General features: G+C 34.2%; 1 protein-coding gene across 19 annotated transcripts in view; it reads left to right on the forward strand.

Moving 5' to 3' along the window:
- Window positions 1-25095, forward strand: part of KIF21A (kinesin family member 21A) — a 149939-nt gene that overhangs the window by 79590 nt on the left and 45254 nt on the right. For 12 of the 19 annotated variants that reach the window (XM_016923644.4, XM_003313766.6, XM_016923645.4 and 9 more), the window contains exons 7-16: window positions 323-438; window positions 5175-5370; window positions 6083-6272; window positions 6625-6688; window positions 11550-11753; window positions 17029-17067; window positions 21408-21498; window positions 21910-22027; window positions 22439-22627; window positions 23168-23367. In XM_016923644.4, the coding sequence (XP_016779133.1) occupies window positions 323-438; window positions 5175-5370; window positions 6083-6272; window positions 6625-6688; window positions 11550-11753; window positions 17029-17067; window positions 21408-21498; window positions 21910-22027; window positions 22439-22627; window positions 23168-23367 (1407 nt within the window). The remainder of the gene's footprint in view (window positions 1-322; window positions 439-5174; window positions 5371-6082; window positions 6273-6624; window positions 6689-11549; window positions 11754-17028; window positions 17068-21407; window positions 21499-21909; window positions 22028-22438; window positions 22628-23167; window positions 23368-25095) is intronic. The other 7 variants (XM_016923647.4, XM_016923648.4, XM_016923656.4 and 4 more) reach the window with 1 other exon arrangement.

The following is a 25095-nucleotide window of genomic DNA, read 5'->3' on the forward strand; positions in this document are numbered from 1 at the left end:
ATGAATGGACAATTTTCTGGGGACATAACCTGATGCTCTGATAATTCTAGGGGTAACTAAAGTTGTCAATCTTATTTCTGTTTCAAAGAATTAGTACTATTAGTACTATAGTACTAATATATACATACAGTATTATATATAGTACTAATATATATGTACTAAATTTACAGTGACGTTGGTTACAAATGTAAAACAAAACCAAACACAAATATTCTTAATTATATCATGTCTCTATATTATTCTCCGTAAACTTTCTTTATTTAAAATTGTTATAATTAGTAAATTTGTATCATTTTGCTGTCTTTCTTTCTCTTTCTTTTAGTTGGCACTTGGCAATGTAATAAGTGCCTTGGGAGACAAGAGCAAGAGGGCCACACATGTCCCCTATAGAGATTCCAAGCTAACAAGACTACTACAGGATTCCCTTGGGGGTAATAGGTATGCATAAATGATTATCCTCTACTCAGACTTTTGATTATTCATTATAAAATAAGCTTGTAAGATGATTTATAAGAACTACTTTTATTGCAAAGCAAACTAATAGGATGAGGAACTAATCCTTATACTGTTAAGGATCTCAAATGTGTGAATAATTTTGTATGTTATTTCACATAATCCTAGCATCCCTTGAGGTGTAGGTATTATTATTCTATTTTCTAGATAAGGGAAATGAATCTAGAGAGGTTAAGTAATTTATTCAAGGCCACTTAGCTTGTATATGAAGTCAATAGTATGTGGACTTTCTTATCATAGCTTCTGTTTTAAGTACTTAGCACAGAATAGAAAGCTAATAAAATTTTGTTGAAAAAGTAAATACTCTTTCCTAAGTAATTACAAAGTAATTTAAATATTATTGGTACTTTTTTTTTTACAAAGTCTTCTAAAAATTCAAATTTTTTTTTATACGTGGAAAAATCTTAATGTCCACTGAATGAAATACAGAGTGTTGGCTGGTTATTAACTTTGCCAATATCACTGACATTCTTGCTTTCTCATACCTTGCATCATTCTGATATGCTTTTTCAGCTTTTTTTTTTATGGTAATGTGTTCCCCTCTGTAAACATGTTGGCTTTACAAATGGAAACATTTTTGGCATTTAAATTCAATCACAGCACAATTCAACAAGTTACCAACAACCACAGTGAATCTATTTTACAGTGTTTGCAATAATGTAACATCATATTTACTGAAAAGATTATTAGATGCTATACAACAAATCTAGTATTTAAACTAGCAAGGTTTCTTTGTGAACAACTGTGTTAGTTCGTTCTTGCACTGCCATAAATACCTGAGACTGGGTAATTTATACAGAAAAGAGGTTTAATTGTCTTACAGTTCTGTAGGCTCTACAGGGAGCATGATTCTGGCAGCTGCTTGGCTTCTAGGGAGGCCACAGGAAACTTACAGTCATGACAAAAGGCAAAGAGGGAGTGAGAACTTTACAGGGCTGGAGCAGGAGGAAGGACAGGGAGGTGCCAAACACTTTTAAACAACCAGATCCCCTGAGAACTCTATCATGAGAACAGTTCCAAGAGGGAAATTTGCCCCCAACATCTAATCACCTCCCACCAAGGCCCCACCTCCAACACTGGGGATTACAATTTTACATGAGATTTGTGTGAGGGCACAGATCCAAACCGTATCAACAACTATTATCCAAATAATTTTGGATAATATTAAATCCTTTTAAGTTTATAATCCGTTTGGTTTAGAAATAAAGTTCTGTTTTGGGCGGGCGCGGTGGCTCATGCCTGTAATCCCAGCACTTTGGGAGGCCAAGGCGGGCAGATCATGAGGTCAGGAGATCAAGACCATCCTGGCTAACACGGTGAAACCCTGTCTCCACTAAAAATACAAAAAAATTAGCCAGGCGTGGTGGCGGGCGCCTGTAGTCCCAGCTACTCGGGAGGCTGAGGCAGGAGAATGGCGTGAACCCAGGAGGCGGAGCTTGCAGTGAGCGGAGATCGTGCCACTGCACTCCAGCCTGGGAGACAGAGCGAGACTCCGTCTCAAAAAAAAAAAAAAGAAAGTTCTGTTTTGTAGAATACAACATTGTCATTTTTATGTTTCTTCCTTTTATGTACTATTAGCATTTGTCTTAACTCATGTCTCTTCCAGCACATCCTATGTATGGATGCAGTTTTCCTTCCACTATCATGTATTTCTTGTGTTCTATATTTTCAGTTTGATCTTCAGTATCAAGAGGGGTCTTATTATAACAGAATAAAAATTTTCATTTTTTCAGCCAAGTGTAAATTTTTTCGGGTTTTCTAAATTGTAGCTTTTTCCTGTATTTATTTCTTAACTATAAAACAAAGCAGACATGATATATGTCCTCCCCTTACTATTTTAACTCTTGAAAACTTCAATACTTTTGAAAGTTTGCTTACCTTATAAGTGGTCTAAGATATTTTCACTGTGGATCTTGAATTTCTGCTGAGTTTTAGGCTACAGCTAAATAGTCTCATGTTCCTCACCTATTTCCTTAATGGGTGGTAACCCCTCAAAGGAGATGACCCCTTCTAATTCCTTTCTTCGTGTGCCTCAATTTTTGCTTAAAATTTTAGGATTGCATTCCTAGTGCAAAAGCACTGTACTTTGTGTAAGCCTTGGAGAGCAAAGTATCTTCACTTTTTGAAGTTTATACAAATTAAACTTAAAAGAAAAATTAGACCAAGGATACTTTTGAAAATAAGCTCCATATGTTTATGTGCATAATTTAGTGTCTTTTAAAAAATTCGAGCTGGTTTTTTTACATTTACAGTGTTTAATAAATATCATAACCAGTTTATGGCAAAAATTCTGGAAAATACAGGAAAGTATAAAGCATGAATAAAAATCAGTTATATTTATAGCCGGGCACAGTGGCTCAAACCTGTAATCCCAGTACTTTGAGGCCTAGGTGGGCGGATAACCTGAGGTCACAAGTTCAAGACCAGCCTGGCCAACATGGCAAAACCCCGTTTCTACTAACAGAAACACAAAAATTAGCTGGGCATGGTGGTGGGCACCTGTAGTCACAGCTACTTGGGAGGCTGAGGCAGGAGAATTGCTTTAACCCAGGAGGCGGAAGTTGCAGTGAGCTGAGATTGTGCCACTGCACTCCAGTCTGGGTGACAGAGTGAGACTCCATCTCAAAAAAAAAAAAAAAAAAAATCATATTTCTAATACCTAGAAGTAACTACTGCTAACATTGTGATACATTTTCAAGATGTGTAGTATAACTTAATTTGTAAGAAATATAATATACAATATAATAAAATATTTAAGTGATATAGTTCTCTTTAAAGCAGAATTGTGCTTTTTGTGTGAACTTTTAAAATAAATAGCTTTTTTTAGCTTTATTTTATTTTCTTTGAGTTTTTCATAAATAGAATCATTCTTGAAATTTATATATTTTGGGTTTTGTTTAATATATGATGTTTTCCCTATACAGTTGATCCTTGCCAGTTACTCTTATTCCTGACTTTCACTATTCTTCTTAAGCCCTTGATCCCAGCACTTCTCAAAATATTTGTTAAAGGCGAGTCCTTCCCTTCTTTCCAATTTGTGGTGGGTTAATATTGTGCATGACCATACAGAGCTTGCCCCATTTGTGACTCACCATGGGAGTTTGAAAACACTTGAACTGATCTATACTCAATGAGAGGAGGTCATTGATTACAGGAAGTTCAAGTGTTGTGGAAGTTTCTAAAGTGCTTACTTGCAATTTCCGCATTACTTTAAACATTTTTTGTAAATAAGTAAGAAATGGATGTATGTACCTGTGCTTACTCAAGGTGTTATGGGTCAAAGAAGGCTAATATAAATTTATTTTCCCCAATTTTACATAAGTAAAAATAATCTGCAGACTGGTGCTAGACTGGGGACCACACTTCAAGTTGCTCTATTCTCTAATCGGCATCCATAATCCTCACGCTTACTGAATTACCTTATTTTCTTTATCAAAAGAGAAAACTAAAATGGCATGAATTATTTTAACTTTCTGACCCCCAGTAAATATTATGTACACATGACACACATCACAATTGTTAATGACCTAATATTGGTTCAAATGTTGTGTTATATGTTTAGAAGTATGCTGATAAATAAAACTTGATAATCCCTGTCCTTTAGGAATCTAAAGTCTAAGAGTTTTGGGGTCTATAAAATTTCAATATAATAATAATATAAAGAATGCAAAAGAGATATCCAAAAGGTGTGAGGAGGCAGAAAGGGTACAGACAAATTGAGGATTTGGTTCTTGGATTAGGTGATACCTTAATTGATTGTTGAATAATAGTAACAGTAAGGGTAAGCAAGAGTTGTAGGAAAAAGGTGTGGAATGGGACAAGGGGTACCTATGAGTACTGTGTTGAGATTATTGTCGAAAGAAAAGATTGGAAGCAGGAGACTAGGAGGCTAAGATTATGATTGATAGGCATTGATTTTTCTACCAGGATAAGTAGACTGCTCCTTAATTGCAGTTCCTGCACATTTTTTAGTTAGTTTGTGAGTGTCTATTAGAATCTCCATGTCTGCTTTATTTACAAACATAACATACAAACATAATGGGGCATACTTAGCATTTCACTATCCTAATCTTTGGTGGCTAAATCAATTTATCATGACCATAAAGTAATGTTTCCCACTTTTCCTATGTAATCTGGCCAGAAACTGTAATTCTGATCATTCAATCACAAATGACAGTTTATATAATGAAAGACAAGAATATACTAAGTACTCTTCTTGTTTCAATGTGATTGGATTTTGTGTACAATTCTTTGCTGGCATCAAAAGTCAGGATACAGGTGATTAAGAATAAATTTTTAAAATACTGAAAGAATAAATAATGAAAGAAGTGGTTTTAGATTTTCAGTGTAATGTATTGTAGTCAGTTTAATTTTAGAATTACTGTGTGCACTGCTTCAAATCTTTTTAGCAAAGAGGTAAGAAATAAATGTATGTGCTTATACTTTCTCAAGGTCAAAGGTGAATAATATCAATTTATTTCCCCAAAGTAAACAAAAGCTTTTTCTTAAGATAGTCTTCAAGTACAGGGGCTTTTAAATTTGCTCAATATTTTGGTATCTTGAAGAGAAGATACTATTCAAATGTCAGGAATTTAAAAATGATTATTTTAGCATTTTAGGTGCTTTTATGTGTAAGCCTAACTATTATTTGTAACTTTCAGCCAAACAATCATGATAGCATGTGTCAGCCCTTCAGACAGAGACTTTATGGAAACGTTAAACACCCTGAAATACGCCAATCGAGCTAGAAATATCAAGAATAAGGTGATGGTCAATCAGGACAGAGCTAGTCAGCAAATCAATGCACTTCGTAGTGAAATCACACGACTTCAGATGGAGCTCATGGAATACAAAACAGTAAGCTAATGAGTTTGACTTTGCATTTTGTGATACATCTAAGGCTGGCACTTTCTGAACACAATAATGCCTTACACATACGTGTTTCTGGAATCTCTTGGTTGTCATAATAGTGTCCTCCTTTGTTTTGGAGGTAAGAGTCTCTAGTTTTCCTTGTGGACAGTCTTTAACTATGTTCAGTCTAACCTAACAACTGTTTGTTAGAAAGCTTTCCTACCCAATTTTTTTTTTTTTTTTTTTTGAGATGGAGTCTCCCTCTATCACCCAGGCTGGAGTGCAGTGGCGTGATCTCGGCTCACTGCAACTTCCGCCTCCCAGGTTAAATGATTCTCCTGTCTCAGCCTCTTGAGTAGCTGGGATTATAGGCACCCGCCACCACACCTGGCTAATTTTTGCATTTTTATTAGAGATGGGGTTTCACCACATTGGCCAGGCTGGTCTTGAACTCCTGACCTCACGTGATCTGCCCACTTTGGCCTCCCAAAGTGCTGGGATTACAGGTATCAGCCACTGCACCTGGCTAATCAATTTCTTTAGTAACAAATGCATTGTGGAGTGTTCTACTAGAGGCGAAAGGATTTCTTTTGCCTTGGGGTTGGTAAGATGAAAACGCTCTTGGGTAGAGAATTGTATAGTTATAGAGTATCCTTAAGCAAAACTCTTGTGTTTTTAAGGCTCCTCAACCAACAAGGACATTATTTTCCTTTACTAGGGTAAAAGAATAATTGACGAAGAGGGTGTGGAAAGCATCAATGACATGTTTCATGAGAATGCTATGCTACAGACTGAAAATAATAACCTGCGTGTAAGAATTAAAGCCATGCAAGAGACGGTTGATGCATTGAGGTCCAGAATTACACAGCTTGTTAGTGATCAGGCCAACCATGTTCTTGCCAGAGCAGGTATGTGGGTAGGGTGGGATAAGTGAGGGATTAACTTCTGGAGGGCAGGGAACATTCTTTGTGTTCACTAATTACCTAGCATAGTTGAAATAGAAATGCCAGTCTCTGTGTATACAGTCTGTGGTTTTAAGTTAAATACCTAATTTCAAAAAATAATAAATTCTTATATAAACAAAATATTCCCTTTGTAATCATATTATCTTGTGGTCTGCTCATGTAATAAAGGGTAGAAAATTTGCTATAAGAATTGTGTTTTAAAAAATTATTGTTTTGTTTCCCGACTTTTTTTTTCTCCTGTTTTGTTGAAGTCTTAATTTAAAGGAAAATTTTTATTTCATATTTTGTCTTTCAGGTGAAGGAAATGAGGAGATTAGTAATATGATTCATAGTTATATAAAAGAAATCGAAGATCTCAGGTATAGTTCATGTTCTGTAACATATAATGCACATGTTTGTTTTGGATTTTGCAATGTTATAATATTTCTATTTGTTGGGCTTAATGTTCAGCAGTTGTCCATGGTGATATTTCAGCCCTTTGGTTAGGTTAACTTTAGGAGACTCTTTACTTACCTTTCCCTTGATGTCATATTCCAAGCTGTTTTCCTCCTTTCTCTTCCCATATTATTCTCCTACTCTTACTGCTATGTCCCAATATTGGGTGCTTACCTGACTTGACATATAAAACAGGCAAAATTTATGTTGCTGAAGTTATCTTTGATGCCTTTCCTTCGTATGCCTCTTCCCCCATCACTTGGGAATAGATCAATATCTACACATCATCTCCAATTTTTTGAATCTCCTGTTCTCTTTTATATCTTCAGCTATTCTTACATGTAAATCATGGCATACCTACTAATTTGCCTGCCCCTCTGTGGTACATCCATTCACATTTCATACAACATGCCACACCTACTTGCATATGTCAATACCATGACTGGGGCTGGGGGCAAGCATGACATGAAGAGTTCACACTCTAGGTTGGGCAGCATACATAAATCATCACATGTAGTAAACAGAATGACAAAATTTAGTTAAATGATGCCCATGCTGGTGTAGGAATGTGGAGGGGACTAGACTTGGGGAATAGGGTTGGGAAAGAAGGTTAAGTCAACAATATTTTCAGGTTCCACGGTTTCCCGTGATGACTGAGCTATTTTTTTCTTGAAGGAAAACCCCAGTCAGCTCCATGGGGGAGCATCTAAGTAGTTCAAATCTCACTTCTGCTTACCATTTGCAGAACATAAGCAAACGGGAGGAGATCATCTTTCACAGTTACCCTGTCTTGTATTTGTGTTCTCTTTCTCTTCTCTGGCTATTCTAGAGGTTCTCAAACTGTGGCAAGTACTATCTCCACTGTTTCTGGCTCCATAAGGCACACTGGATCTCTTAAATGTTTCAAAAAGCAAAAACAAATGAAAACACATCCCGATGTGGCAATATAGTTATTCAAGTATAATTTTATTCTGTGTATGTGTGTGTGTACATATATATTATAAATGTTATGCATATAACATATATATATATATATATATATATATATATATATATATATAATTGTTCATGCTTCATGTTTTTGGTAGAGACCTCTGAGGCACTGCATCCTGGTTCTGCTCAGCAACCAACCTGGACTTGCAGTTTCTACCCCGTGTTGAGAGTACTGTTCCCTGCCTACTGCTAAAAATTTGTTCTTTGACCAGTCTTTCCTGATTTTGTTGACCCCATCTTTACCACTCCTTGAGACACACTGATAGCTCTGTTTTTTAATTCTTGAAGTTTCTCTTTCTGCTCTTAGGCTGCTTCTCTTTTCTCTTTTATTTCTTTGGCACTTGCCAATTGTTAAGGCCAATTGCCTATACGAGTTCTTATGCTCTCTTTCCTTTCCTCCACTCTGTATTCTAAGTTTGTACCTCAGCTTTATGTCACTATTAGGCAAATTGCTTGACTAGTGCTTATTTCCTAGAAAACTACCAGAATCACTTCCACTCCTTCTGGTGGCTAAAAGCAGCATCTAATGTCTTCCTTCTTCAAAGTCTTGAGTTAAGACTATTCCTTCCTTAAGCCATTTAGAGAACAGAGATGACTCATGGGCCCTGAGTTCAGTTGCTGATCAAATCTTTCCTGGTGTAGGTTAATACCTTGTTCCAGATTCTCAACTTGTCTCTGATGGCTCTTTAATTAGGTGTGTCCCACCCCTGGGGAGTAGCCTTCTAGAATGCCAGGATTATAATTTACATATGGGATAAGCATAAATGAACCTTGAATTCAAATTGGATTACCTGGATTGAAATTTAAGCTTCTATTTATTAATAAGGTGTACGACCTTGGGCAAGTTACCTAACATCTCTGAGTTTTAGTTTATTCATCTGTAAGAATGAGATAATACCTGCTAATCTCAGAGAGTTATTATGGGGCTCAAATAAAATAATAGTATATATACGTTCTTAAATATAAAGGTATCATAAAGGTATAAAGTGTTACGAATATTTAGGTCCAAATTCTCATGTTCTGTTTTTACCTGCTAAACCCGACTTCAACCTATATTTCTGTCAAAATTAGATCTTAGGAAGACATTTATTCACAGCTTTTTAAACTTAATGCAAATTTATGTTTGTTTATTGCCATTTGGGAATATTTCTATTTCATCTTATCATTTTATTGTAAATGAATAGTAGTTACCTTTTAATAAATTTACATGTCACATTACTTGTGAGATAATAATAATCACTAATTAATTAATCCTTGTGTTTTTTGGGGCATGAAAAATTTTGCAGAACATTTTGAAAATATAGGAAAATGTAAGAGAAAATTAAAATCATGTGTATTCCCATTATTCTAAGAACTGATGTTAACATTTTGATCTATCTCTTCAATATTTTTCCAATGAATACTTTAACGCAAATGACACCAGAGTGTATATTTTGCTTTGCTATCTATTCTTTGAAAAGCGGTAATATATTATGAACATTTTTCAATGTTAAAAAGTTTCTACAGTGATTTTTGCATGGCTTCATATAGTACTGTCTTGTTGTAATTCACTTATTTAACTCTATGCTGTTAATGATTATATTATTTCCAACTTTATGATAAGAATACTTATTATTTTTTAAATATCATGTTAGCCGGGGGACTTTTAAATTCATTTTATCATTGATTCTCAAAACAATCCTAGGGAAGTATATATTTTTATCTCAGTTTTACAAAGGGAAGAGTGGGGCCTTTTAGAGACTTGATGGTCCAAGATCCAATGAATGACAGCTGGCATGCAAGCCCTCAGTGTGCTCCTTCCCAAAGAAGTTTGTACACTTGCCCTCATACCTCACTCTTTTGTCTCTATTAAATGAAATGCAGGAAGTACCAAGTGGGTGGGTGAGTGAACGGGAAGAGAGAGAGAGAAAGAGATGGGGAAAGAGAGATGTTCTCCCTGTAGGCCGTACAAAAAGTAGATTCTGTTAATGTGGAGTTTGTGGAGGTAATCCCTAAAAGGCCTTTGTCAGCACTAGATCAAAGAATCATTGGATATGCCCCTACCAAATGCAGACTTTTAACATTATGTAAAAAACAAATTTTAAAATAAAATACCTACATTATTTATTACATAATAATAAAGGAGACAATTAAAATATAGATCATTATGGTTAGCTGATTTATTATATTTTCATTCATTCTTAGCATTCATTATTAGGTACCTAGGCTTTGTGCTAGAAATTAAAAATATAGAAAAGTATAATATATTATTTGTACTTTTCTGTTGTTTGATAATCATGAATTTTAACTTTGAGTTTTTATATGAATTTTCTCTAAAACAATTTTGAAGTCATTTAATTAACCTAGAAGTTTGCACACAGCTATTTAACCATCTAAAAACACTGTAATTGTTCTGCCCGCATATGGTATCACATATATAATAAAACAATTTCATTAAAGAATGTGTAGGACCAGGTGGGGTGGCTCATTCCTGTAATCCCAACACTTTGGGAGGCTGAGGTGGGAGGATCACTTGAGGCTGGGAGCTTGAGACGAGCCTGGGCAATATAGTGAGACCCCATCTGTCTCAACTATTTCAAGAGTAGAATGAATAATTTTGGTAGGCAATGGAAAAGCACTGAGCTGACTGTGCCTTCCAGAGCTTAGTGTTGCAAATAATCTAGCATCTTTCTCTGAAATATTTGAACATATGCCAAAGGTGCTTAGTAATATAGTGTTGAGAGAGAGATAGGTTGTGTTTTCTTCTTATTTTTCAGTCTCAATCACTGTTGTGCCAAACTAACCTTGAAAATCTATTATATGTAAGTAGATAATTGTATTTTTGATGGTTTAAATCAAGTAGAAATAAGGGAATTGGCCTAGAGGACTCTCTGAATCCTTTTAGTCTCAATAGTCTAGGCTCTTTTAGGATTTCATTGTTTGGTGTCTTCATGTGTTAGGATCAGTGTGTATGTTATTCTCCTGTCATTATTAGGACTGCTTGAGCAAACAAAAGAATTTTTTCAATTATCAAACTCAAGTTTCCTTGGAGATACTGTCTTTTCCCACGCTATATTCAGGAGCCAGATGTCCGTCAGCCAGTTTGGGGCAGATTTGACAAATTATTCCTTGCACAGTTTTGGAAATGCCACTATTGTGTGATGAATGAGGAACTGAAACTAAGGGGAGCATGCTGCTTGTGTATTTTTTAAGTTTAAATAATAGGTTTACAAGCAAGGACAACTGATGTCCGCCGGCCAGTATTCAAGTAATCTAATTACCACTGGCATCTGAATATGTAGAATTCTTTTGAGTATTAAGATTATGATTACAAATATATAATTATTCAATCAAGAAATATGAAAAAATTGTTAAATGTTAATGTGTGTGAGCATTCTTTTATGATTATTTTTATTATTTTGTGAGAATTTTATTTAGTTTAAAAATCCTTATCTTGTAGCCATGTTGAAATGCATTTTGGAAAACTTTTTAGCATGAAGACTAACTCATTTAAAATGTTCCTGCCTTATTGCTAGAGCAGTCAGATTCATAGAGACAGAAAGTAGAATGATGGATGCCAGAGCTGAGGTAGAGGGGCTGAGGGGAAGTTAATATTTCATGGGTATAGAGTCTCAGTATGGGAAGATAAAAAATTTCTGGAGATGGATGGTGGTGACGGTTGCAGAACAATATAGATTTGCTTAGTGCTACAGAGCTGTACACTTAAGAAATGGTAGTGTGGTACACTTAATGTTATGTATTTTTATCCACAGAGAAAAATGCTCCCTATTTAAATATATTTTTATTTGCTAGGGCAAAATTATTAGAAAGTGAAGCAGTGAATGAGAACCTTCGAAAAAACTTGACAAGAGCCACAGCAAGAGCGCCATATTTCAGTGGATCATCAACTTTTTCTCCTACCATACTATCCTCAGACAAAGAAACCATTGAAATTATAGACCTAGCAAAAAAAGATTTAGAGAAGTTGAAAAGAAAAGAAAAGAGGAAGAAAAAAAGGTGGGATTATAAAATCACCGCTAAATGAATCTCTATTTCCTTTTCAGGGTATTTTAATTTGCAATTATAAAGAGCATACATAGTCTCATGAGTACCTTAGTATATGAAATAAATCACTATGTTAGCTGAAACTACAACTATCTAGTTTTTAATGGTTTATCTCTACTTATATGTAAGAAAAATAGATTTAATTGTAATAACATGGTAATGAATTTTATTTAGAACATGACAATATAAAATTACTATTATAAATTATTTTATTATTTCTTCAAATAGCTGCTTTTGCATTCCATTTATTTTGCTTTTCAGCAAAGCTTGCTGTACCATTACAACTCAGTGTTTTCATTTTTTCCCCATTTCCTAATGTAATTAAATAGTCTCATGGATATTTTCATCCCTGTCTAGATTAGTTTAACTAAAGGCTAAACTAATCCATCAGAATGTCATGTAATGTCATTTGGTCTCTCAAATATTTTCTGCAGGGTTTCTAATTTGATTATGTGAAAATTATTTATGCTATTTCAGGCTTTTTGAATCTTCCAACAAGGAGTTACTCAGCTTTTCACCACTGTTCTGGGCTTTCTCTTCTTTGCATCCTGATACTATGTCCCTCTGAAATCAACCGGGTGCAAAGGAGAGGAAGAAAATGAAAATTTAACCACTTGTAATGTGTAAGTGGTTAAATACTCATAAATTCTTTACATGTTTACACACTGATTCTATGGTGCAGTCAGATTGCTTACAGAGACTATATTTTGAGCATGCCAGTCAAATTAAATTTAAACATTTTTGGCTAGATATTCAAAAGGAAGCAAAATCATCTTATTTGCCACCTGGTTTGTTACAGGAGGAATGCTTTGTAGAATTGATGTAGACGTTTAGCCTACCTGCTGCTTTGCTCATTTTATTTAAAAATGTATTTAGGTAGCCAGGCATTTCTTCCTGGAGCAGCCAGTTGATCAAAGTCATTGGAAGTTTAAATTCTTCCCATTCTGCTTTGTGTTCCTGAGTTTAAAAATAATGATTAAAGCAAGGAATTATACGTTATGGTTAGTAGGCATTGCAATTGAAATTGCGCTCTTGAGATATTAATGTCTTAGATGTTTTCATGGATCATTGATTATGGCAGCATTAAGAAATGTATAATGATTAGCTCTCTCCTTATGGAGGGCAATTGAAACTGAAATAATGATCATAGGATTATCGAAACTAGTGTTACCCAATTTACTGCTCGAATTAACATAAGACTTTTGCACACGACTTATCACTTAACTTGTAAAATCCACTTCTGTAGTTGGTCAAAATGTCAAATGGTATGACTTGTTTTTAAAGGTCTAGGTCATTTGTATTCATAAATAATAAGTAAGTATAAGCAAAGCTTATTTTTTAAGGTCACAACTGATACTGCTTTTTCCTTTTGAGGTAAATTTAGAGATATTTCCTTAATCACCTGTTGAATATGACTAATGAAAAATAAATAAGGATCCCAATAGAAATCTAGGCTGTTTTTAACATTTTAATAGCGGTTGTGACTAATTCAGTGATTATGTAGTTGTAATAATTATTACAATAAAAATAATAGATGTTAATACTAATAACTCACCAAACAACTGGATTTAAACATAAAAGCCTAAGTGAAGAAAATAATTTATTTCCTAACAAAAAGACACATAATTAGAGATAAAATATTTGTGAGTGAGCCAGATAAGAAATGAAAGATAGCTTAGAATGAGAAAAACAAATTAATACTTTCTAAAAATTAATACACCTATAGAGTGCTATATACAAACATTTTTAAGAGCATTTTCACACATGCTGTGGTGTACCTTCGTACACTGACACCTATATAATTTTGTAAAACTGACACCTATATAATTTGTGAATCTAAAAAATTTTTCTTGTGTACTATACCATATAACTGTAAACATTTTTAGAGCCAATTTATAAATTTTTATTGCTACATATAAAAATTTATAATATTTAATGGAATATGTCTTACCACACTATAATCAAATGTTTTTTTGAATTAAAAAATGAAAACCAATCCTGTTTTACTTAGTTTGATAAAGCACTTTGTTCATCACACTTGGATCCCAATAACTTTTAACTGTATGTAATGCCAATTTCTATTTTTAAAATGTAGGTAAGCCCTCATTTAGCCAAAGGAGTCCCTACAAGTTGGTAAAGAACCAGCATACAATAAACCTAGAGTTCCAGAAATGTTTAGAAGGATAGTAGCTTTACTAAAGTGCTCAGTTTTCCACAGGAGCTCCTTGGAAGTGATAGCTCCTGTTTGGATGCATTGATTCTGGTTGAGTTGCATTCCATGCTTCATGTTTATCTATTTTATTTGTCAGAGAGGGCATTGCAAAATGTGGGTCTACCTCAACCTTACACATACAAGAGGTTCAATTAAAAATTAATTGAAACTTTGGACTGATTTTTCTCTAGCAAGTATTGTAAATACATGATATCCAAATTTCCCAGCTCACTCACATAAAATGATTTCTGCCCATTTTATAGTATGGTAAGAATAATTCAGAAGGGAGCAAGAAAAGGCAAGACAGGGGAAAGAACCTTCTTTCCTTCTCATGGGTGTAGGCCAATCTTTGGGGGAAAAATGGGAATTTCTGCTTTAGCCATTCGTTCTTACTGACCTTCCTGTGTCCCCATGCTACCTTGATCCATTCCTCCCTTATGTGGTCCAGTTCTCACCTAATTCTGCCCTACCCTGAAGTACTCCCAATTTCAAAATTATCTATTTTTTTCTCTGATCTCCTTAAATTCAAACTCAGGAACAAAGCCATTTGACTAAAGGAATTCATACCAGTGGAAATGTCTGATAACCAACAAGCTTCCTTTGTAGGGGTATTTGGAATTTTTAAAGAGGATACATTAATCCATACAACAAAATATGTTAGGCAGCATAATCTAATGAAAAAAAGAGTAGAAAAGGTTTTTTGTTTGTTTGTTTGGTTGGTTTTTTTTTTATCTTGTTGTGGCTGTGAGTTTCTAAAACCTGTCTGGGGCTTGTTTGACCTTTGGATTCAGCTCTTCTAAGCTGTCCTGGCTTCTATAGCTGCCTCCTTTCCTTGTCACTGAATTCACAAATTCTTTGGAAGCTCTGTGTCTTTTAATTTATTGTTTTGTGTTGTAGATTTTTGGTTGGAGTGGCTATAGGGCCTCTGACAATGTAAGAGTTGATAGGAAGAGTGGTAACTGGATCATTTTAATGCCAGAAGCTGCGTTTGTGTTTAAGAAGGATGCCACAAATGCTGTTTGAAAGTTTCACCTTCTTCTGCATCAGTCTGTATCAGAACTATAACTAATAGCTAATATGTGAGGTTTTAAGGTTTGCTCTTCTACCTTTTTGTGCTTATTTTCTGTTGAGCTGTAGAATAATCCAGAGGTGTAGATAGTAAGAAAATAACAATTAAACTATGTTGCATATCTTTCAGTTACACAAATGTTAGAATGGTTGGCAAGAATTGTCATTCTCTTTAACTGTAGAAGAAGCATTGTAGGGGAACTAAGTGAAGTAAAAACTAAAGTTTTCCTTTAAGTTATGGAGAGGTGTTAGATTATTCGTTTATTTCTCTGTCCCTTCATTGTCTTTTCGAACTATTGATTGGAATGGTTTTTAAAAAGGCAATTTAGGAGGCATGTAAAGTTTATGTACTTGCTAGCTCATGTCAACTGTATATTTTAATATAGCTTTCTTGTATAAGCTAACAAAAGTCTCTATATTGAAAATAGAAAATCTGGGTTCTTCATGAGGGAATCACATTATCTGAGCCATTGTAGCTCGTTATCATTAGTATAGGCATAGAGTAGACATAAAAGTTTTTTGCATTTTTTGTGTATGTGGACGAGGAAAATTTACCATTCACACATTAAATCCCATATTTTTGGATATCTAGCTTTAAATGACTTGCAACATAAAAAACTTCACTCATCGATCAGACTGCACTGATTTGTATTTAGTGGTGTTGGGTTGAAACTCTAGAAACACACAGATTTCTTAGGCAGTGGCTTTACTTTGCTTTTTCTAATCACTATACTGGACCATTTGATTACTGGTATATATTTGTAGACTTTTTCTCAGAAAGATTGCTAGTCTCGTCTTATAATGGCGGCATATAAGTTGATGTGAAAACAATCACAGACCAATAAATAAGAATCACATGGGAGCACTTATATTATGAAATTAAAATGAAAAGAACTGGCTTGATAAAATAACTCATACCTCTGATTCAATCTCTTCATTTTAAAATATTGATGATTCTGAAAAATATTCTGGGTGGAAGTGTTCTATATCAAAGTTGCCATATGCTTAATCAGAGCCTAGCACATCTGTCTTTTTGTCTACATGACAAATACTGGTATACAGTACATTCCATTGAGTAAAGATCCCCAAGTTTTAATATTGAATATTCTTTATCTTTAAAACCCTTTACACATGATATTTCTTATATGTTTCTGGTTAAAAAACAATCTTACTAATGGAAAGTACTACTTTTCTCCCCACCCCCTTTTTTTTTGCCACTGTTGCTTTATAGATATGCCCTTTCAGTAGTTAGTTTATAATAATTAGTAAACTCTTTAATCCCAGTGTGAAATTTTATTTTCAATTAATAAAATTACAGTTTTTCACAGATATCATAACAACCATATTCATTTGCCTGCAATACCATTTCATGTATAACTTTGAAATCAGATTTTTTTTTAGATTTATTGATATTCATATGTAGTATATTAAAACAGAAAGTATGTTTTTAAAAGTAGTATCCTAGAATGTAGTATTAGTGGTATTTTCATATTATGGTATAAAGGCATTACTTTGTGAAATTCTTTTAATGATGCCATTAAAAGGTCTTCTGTAAAGGCTTGAAAGAGAATATTATTGAAAGTGGTCTTTTTTGGGGGAAGCTGAGTAAATTGACCCACTTCAGACTAAAAGAAAAGGCATCCAAGCATGCCTAATCCTTATCAACTTTTATAAATTGAGACTATACATTTTGCTGCTGCATAATTTCAACTGATAGTCTATATACTCTTCTTAGATATATTGCTGCTTGATTTTCTACTTACTTTTTATTCATACAAATGTATTGCCTTTTTACTGTGTATTGTCCTTTGATGATATCTTTTAAAATTTATTTTAAAGTCTTCAAGCTCATGTATCATTTTTACCTTCTTATCACTTTCGCTTTTTACTGTCTGGTTTGTCCTTCATTGGCTTGGCCTTCCAATACTGTGCCTCGTGATTTTGAAGGCTACAGAAACTTGAGGAAAGCAATCGAGAAGAAAGAAGGTTGGAATATTTCCCAGGTTTTTTATTAAAATGTCGTTTAAATACTTAGTTGCCATTCACAAGGAAATGTGTTATAGTATTATAGATTGTTTCAGACTAGATAAGCTGGGCTGCTCCTAAAAGTAATGCTGATTTTATAAAACTAACAAGAACACTGTAATAAATTTTTAAGAAAATACTTTTTAAGAATAAAATCTTCACTAGATACTTGAATTAAAATTCAGGCAGTTTCATGTGATTACAGAATAAACTATGATAATTATGATGATGACTTACCTTTTGTAGGATAAAAATAACCCTAAAACCCCTGCCATTTGATTTATTAAAAAAAGAAAAAACAACAGTAATTCTTTGTCTTACAGAAACTTGTGAGCAGAGTGGAAATTGACATTTTGTTGTAGCACATGCTGAGTCATGGGTGGACCTCTGTCTCTCTCTTCTTTATTTGGTATAATCTTTACTGGAAAAAAAAACCATTAAAATGACAACAAACAAAAGGAAACTGTGGCCTCATTACAAATAAGATTTATAAGACATTCTTAAGGTTGAAATAGAAAAACAATTTTTGCTTTTAAAATGTATTTGAAGTGGACATCAAAAACAGGATAGTTGCTTTTTTTTCATTTGAAACGAGCAAAATTTAGAATAATATTCTTGATTGCATTTTACTGATTCAGAATTATGATTATTTAACCAAAGATAAGTGGTATTTTCCTTCTTATCAGAAGTTTTCTTCATAGATTTTCCTAAACAAATCTCTAGATTACATAGTCAAAATGATTAAGAAAATATACTAGTTTCAAGGTAATATTTAACTATTTTGGAAGCCCTACTTTAGACATTCATCTTTTACTTAAGAACTTGAGAACTTATACTATGCAATTAGTTAAATGAATATCTTACTTTAAATATCTTAAAGCTTAAAATGTTTTTCTTTAAATTACCTTATAATTTTTATTTTATAATTATATTAATATGTTATATAGTATTCTAAAGTTTTTATACTTACATGCCATAAGCCCATAGGTTCTTTAAAGTACTTAGGCTATAATTTTAATTTTTTATTGGTCATACTATAACTCACCTAAGCAATACATATTTAGGACAACATGTTTATTATTGGAATTAAGTTAAGGCATTACAATTGTGAAATTTCTTCTATTCTGAAAGGTAAAAATAAGATGCATCATTAAAGTTGTGTGTGGAAGCATTTAATCACCATAAAATATTCAAGTCCTTTAAATGTACTCAGTGAAAGGAGTTTACTCCCATCTTTACATGATCCCTGAAGGATAGCAAAAGCAGAGTGGTTGGGTGGTTACAGAACAACTTCTCAAACATAGTCGTGTGTACAGATCTCCTAGGGATTTTGATAAAATGCAGATTCTGATTCAGTAGGACTGAGGTGGAGCCTGAGATTCTGCATAAGTAATAAGCTCCCAGGTGGTGCAGATGCTTCCAGTCTGTGAGCTGAACTTTGAGATGTTCTGGGAGTCAGGATAACTGGTTTTAGTTCTCTTGAGGGGATTCACTTCTCCAGGCCACAGTTCCCTTTTTGTTTGTCAAATGAAGGGGTTAATTGCTAATGTTCCTTCCAGCTCCCAAGCTTCTGATTCTATATAAAGCACAAATTTAAATATCTTCCATTGCTACTTAGATACTTATTTTAGATATCAATTTGCCTCGGTTTACTGAGGAAAACTTCAATATTTGAGGTATAAAAATTATAGCTATCAACTTGTATTTTAAAAGTTTAAGCCTTTAAATTAATAATGTAAAGTTATGACTGCTGATTTTTCCACATCAGAAGTGGCACGAATGACTTATAATATATGAGTTAATGTAGAAGTGAAAGAACATCTAACTGGATATCAGTGAGTTGGAGTGGGGAGTAGAACGATATGTTGGGTCAAATGTTTGGAATAAGGTGGTTGTATGGCTGTAAACTTAAGTATAATGTGATTTGATTGGAACTTGAAGTAATACAAGAACAGAGAATAATGAAAACTGTATTCTGTAGCAGTCACAGGTGAGAAAGGGAGACTGCCCAGGAGAGGGAACTGGAAAGCCTGCTGGGAGATGTCTCCCTACAAATTGTCCTTTCCTAGCCCTACACCTTAGACCTAAACCTCAAGTATAGCACTGTTTGAGTACATGCTGCTGGCCTTTTAATTGATGATTGGATGAAAGGGGAATTTCTTTCTAGATTTTCATCTTGAACTGCACGATGGTGGAAAATCAGCAGTCCTAGTATATTATAAGCAACCTAAGAGAGGCATTCAGTATATCACATAAAATTATTTCTTGTTTATCATAAGAGTTCTTTCTAGGTGGTTCCTACTTTTCTTCAAGCACATTTTTCTCCATCCAAATGATTTAACAACACTCATGGAACCCTGTTACAGTTTACTTCATTCATTTCCAGTTAAGACTGTTGTATTGGTACTCCTACTTGTACTTTCTTCTCTCTCCGTATATATGCTGTCTCTCATGCATCTTTATGCATCTTTGAAACTGTACCATTCTGCTCCAACCGAGCTAGTGCATGAGACACATAGGCATGTTCAAACAGAGGTGCTCATGCATAGTCACAGGGATTGGTTTATTTAACAAACACTTACTTCACATTTATTATGTGCCAGGACCTGGGTACTAGGGATGTAATGTGGAGGCAAACAGACACGATCCCTTCCCTTAGGAAGCTGACTGCCTAGTGAGAAATACAGACACTAAATAAATAATAACATAAACATAAATGACAAACTCTCAAAAGTCCTTACAAGGGAAAAGTATTTATATTCATAGTGCTCAGTAGAAACATATCTCTGAGAATAGAAACCTAGAGTTAATCATTAAAGTTATAGTTATAATAGGGCCTAAATGAGATTAAGTTTTTAGCCTAGAAGCTAAAAATCAATCCATGTATTAGGGAAATTATTTAATATAGAAGAATATATGAAAACATGATAGCTGTTATTAAGCTATTATGATAAAGTTGTAAAGTTTTTTTTGTAGAGGAATTTTACTTTTAGAATATTGCATTATTTGAGTATTCTATTTATTTATTTTTTAAATTTATTGTAATTAATTAATTAATTTATTTTTGAGACAGAGTCTCGCTCTGTTGCCCGGGCTAGAGTGCAGTGGCGCAATCTTGCCTTACTGCAACCTCTACCTCCCGGGTTCAAGCGATTCTCCTGCCCCAGCCTCCTTAGTAGCTGGGATTACAAGTGTGCGTCACTATGCCAGGCTGTTTTGTATTTTTAGTAGAGATGGGGTTTCACTGTGTTGGCCAGGCTGGACTCGAATGCCTGACCTCATGATCTGCCCGCCTCAGCCTCTCAAAGTGCTTTTTAATGATTTTAAAATGCTACTATAGCACAAAAGGAAATAGTTCATATATAGATTCATTTAAAGTTCACTTAATGTTGTTTAGCTTAATTAAATATGTGAGTCTAGTGATCAGTAGTGTAATTTCTGTGCATAGTTGATTGCTAAACCCACAAAGGATTAGAGTTATTTGGGTATACGAAACTTCTCTCTTTTCCTCAGGGCCACCAGGGCCGAATTAATTTAGCTATAATCATTCCCTGGTATGTGTGTAGTTATGGCTGTAGGTACTAGGTAACTTAAGAGGAGAGCTTCCAATTATAAGGTGAATCTTACGGCAGACCCTGAAATTTTCTCTTCAATCAAAGGGCAGCCTGAACATTAGACAGTTTTTGGTATGCAAAGACACATTGTGTGAGACCATAATGAGAAGTAGCCTTGTGCTGTACGGGCAGCCTAAGGAAAAAGAGCCTGTGCCACTACCTGAAGGAGACCTGAAACTACTGATGGATATAGCTAGTGTAGACAAGCTTACTGTGGGCAGATTTAAACTGGAACTTTAAATTTACTCTTAAATGTATTAGGACATCAGTGAAAATGTAGTTTTTTATATCTTTGTATTTATATGAGAGAAGTTTTTTTGTATTCAGATGAGAAAACAAAAATGTTTGATTTCTTTTCCATTTAAATTGCCTTACATTCTAGTTAATTGGCTGCTACTGTGACTAGTTCTTAGGGGTGTCGAGGTCTCGTGCTTTTGGGCATAATCTATTCCTCAGTGTTTTCTGAAAATAAGCTTTTCTCCAGTGATATAAATCATTACTCTGTTGATTGATTAGCAATTTCCATTTTTCTCTGAAGCATCAGATAGAATAGCTTTGCTCAGTTAAGTGACCAACATTTAAAGTTTGTTTTCACAAATCATTGATGGCTTCTAAAAATCTGAGGGAAAAAAAGTGAATAATTTTCCTTTCTATTTTAACACCATACCCTTATGTTCCTTTTTTTAGTGTGGCTGGTAAAGAGGATAATACAGACACTGACCAAGAGAAGAAAGAAGAAAAGGGTGTTTCGGAAAGAGAAAACAATGAATTAGAAGTGGTAAGTATGAAAGAATGAACTTGTCAGTTTTAGTCACCAGGTTTGGTTGTTCTTGGTTGATGATAACTTACTAACTTACTTGTAGAAAAGTGAACTGCTTATGATGCATTCTGTTTAATCTATTTCTTTGAAGATGTTTCTTCAGAGATACAAGCTATAAAATATTGACAACTCTCAATCTTATGTATTGTGAAAGCATTGTGTTGGGGAGTCAGGGGTAGAATACTATGAGAGATGAAATACTTTTTGATTTAAGGCAAAATTACTCTGTAATAACCTTAACATTTTTATACTGATGAAAAGTGAATTTTTTTATGTTTCCATACTTTGTACTCCAGCAGCCTCTCTCAATGAGGGAGTCAGTTTGTTTTGCCAATATTGTGCTATTAATTTTTACAAATCACATTTTAGGAAGAAAGTCAAGAAGTGAGTGATCATGAGGATGAAGAAGAGGAGGAGGAGGAGGAGGAAGATGACATTGATGGGGGTGAAAGTTCTGATGAATCAGATTCTGAATCAGATGAAAAAGGTACTTGCCCTTTGGTATAAGGGCAAAAATTCATTTTGGGAAGTTGTTTAAACCATGACAGAAAACTCTTAACATTCTCTATTTCATACTTGATGAAAGCAACTTCTGTGACCACTGACCTACATTTGCCTTCCAAGGCTTATGTGCTAAACAAATGAGTTACTTCTCTTACTGGATTTAGTCATTGTGTGATTTCCATTCTTACCTAATACAAATAGCATTGTCCTTGACCAAAATGAACACTCTTTATCTCATTCACCTTTTGGTTGTTGGTTTTTCCAGGAAATTTTTCTAATAACTACTAAGTGAATAAAAATACCTAGTTGATGGTTTTTATGGTCTTGCTTGAAAGCTAGAATTCTGATATTTTGGCCTAGCACCAGGATTTTTATTTTCTTCTTTTATAAATAGCCAATTATCAAGCAGACTTGGCAAACATTACTTGTGAAATTGCAATTAAGCAAAAGCTGATTGATGAACTAGAAAACAGCCAGAAAAGACTGCAGACTCTGAAAAAGCAGTATGAAGAGAAGCTAATGATGCTGCAACATAAAATTCGGGATACTCAGCTTGAAAGAGACCAGGTGCTTCAAAACTTAGGTAAGAATTATATTTAATTCAAATGAAAGTTCAAGCTAAATCTTCAGAATGGGTTTTTATCTTTTCCTTTAGAAGAAAAAAAATAGAGCCATATTAAACCCTTTTTTGTTATTTATTTGTTTTGTTTTTGCAAGTCAAAGTTTGTGCCTTTTATTTAAAAGTTATATGTAGCTTGTAAATACTTTTTGGCCACATTATTTCTTAATTTGTCTCATAATGTTAAATATTGTTATTTGTTTTGTTTTTTCATACCGATATCTGCCTAGGCTGTTTACTTACTTTATACAAATTTATGGTTGTTTTAATGTTTTGATTTATGTTGGGGACATTTTAACATAACATATTAATAAATAAGCTTCAATAATCATTAAACAGGTTAAGAGTAGATAGTAAAACAGAGAATGATTGAAAGACACCCTAGTCTTCTGAGATGTGGGTGTTTGGGAAGTAGCTCTTCTCTTAGGATATGGACTGTAAATCTGTGAAATAAAAATCTGTGTCTCACAAAAAAACATATAAAAATGTCCTCTGGTCATTTAGGCTCCGTAGAATCTTACTCAGAAGAAAAAGCAAAAAAAGTTAGGTCTGAATATGAAAAGAAACTCCAAGCCATGAACAAAGAACTGCAGAGACTTCAAGCAGCTCAAAAAGAACACGCAAGGTTGCTTAAAAATCAGTCTCAGTATGAAAAGCAATTGAAGAAATTGCAGCAGGATGTGATGGAAATGAAAAAAACAAAGGTATTGATTATTTTTTTCCATTAACGTTTGATGTTCAGTATGATTTTGTCATTTGGGACAAAAAATAAACAACTCTTGTGGTTCTTTCCATATTCGATAAAGGTAACCCAATCTTACAAATGATGTACTTTCCTTTGGCAATTAGAAGTTGTTTCTAATAGTCATTCCTCATCAAAGCCTTTCTTCAGAGTAGCTGAAAATCATGTGCTCATCAGGGCTTCTTAGACATTGATAGGTATTTCTTCTCTTAAAACTCTTATGCAAGCTTAACAAAAGTATAAAATATTTCAAATATGCAAGAAAGCATACATAATAACAAACACTGTATCCACAGTCTAGTTTAAAATATTAAGCATTACAGATATACAGTAAGCCTTCTGTTTATCTCTTCCTGATCATATTCCCCATTCTCCAATAGCTAATAACTGTCTTAAATTTAGTGTTTATCATTCCTATATTTAGAGAAGCACTAATTTTCTTCCCCTGTCCAAAGACAGTGTGCAAATCCTGATCTGTTATCTGTTTTTGATTAATTATTCTTTACATCTTTCATGAAAGTCAGTGTAGTTTTCTTAAAATAGCAATAAAATAGCAAATATGGAAGTGATTTAGAAAGTATAATCTTGCATTGCTTAATGATGGTACATTCTGAGAAATGCATTTTTAGGTGATTTCATTATTGTGCAAACATCATGGAGTGTACTTATACAAACCATGATGGTATAGCCTACTACACACCTAGGCTATGTGGTACAGCCTGTTGCTCCTAGGCTACAAACCTGTACAGCATGTTACTATGCTGAATACTCTAGGCAATTTTAACACAATGCTAAATATTTGTGTATCTAAACATATCTAAACATAGAAAAGGTATTGTAAAAAATACAGTAAAAAAGATAAAAAATGGTACACTTTTTTTTTTTTTTCTTGAGAGGGAGTCTCGCTCTGTTGCCCACCTCCTAGGTTCAAGCAGTTCTCCTTTCTCAGCCTCCCCAGTAGCTGGGACTATAGGTGCACACCACCATGGCCAGCTAATTTTTGTATTTTTAGTAGAGACAGGGTTTCACCATATTGGTCAGGCTGGTCTCAAACTCCTGACCTCAGCTGATCCACTTACCTCGACCTCCCAAAGTGCTGGGATTAAAGGCATGAGCCACTGTGCCCAGCCAAAAATTGTATACTTTTACAGGCATTCCTGATTTTACTGTGATTTGTTTTATTACCCTTTGCAGATATTGCATTTTTTACAAATTGAATGTTTGTGGCAACCCTGCCTTGAGGATGTCTGTTGGCACTATTTTTCCAACAGCATTTGCTCACTTCATGTCTCTGTCAGCATGTTTCTTTTAACAATTAAGTTTTTTGATTAAGGCATGCACATTATTTTTTTAGACATGATGCTATTGCACACCTAATAGACTACTGTATAGTATAAACATAACTTTATATGCGCTGGGAAACCAAATAAATTTGTGTGACTTGCTTTAATGTGATATTCACCTTTTTGCGGTGCTCTGGAACCAAACCTGCAAGGTCTCCAAGGTATGCCTGTAAGGTATGCACTTACCATGAAGGGAGTTTGCAGGACTGTAAGTTGCTCTGTGTGAGTCAGTGAGTGAATGGTGAATGAACGTGAAGTCCTAGGACATAGCTATACACTGCTGTGGACTTTGTCAATACTCTACACACTTAAGCTACACTAAATTTATTTTAAAAACTCTCCTCAGT

Source organism: Pan troglodytes, chromosome 10 (assembly GCF_028858775.2).
Source record: "Pan troglodytes isolate AG18354 chromosome 10, NHGRI_mPanTro3-v2.0_pri, whole genome shotgun sequence".
Classification (NCBI taxonomy): Eukaryota; Metazoa; Chordata; class Mammalia; order Primates; family Hominidae; genus Pan; species Pan troglodytes.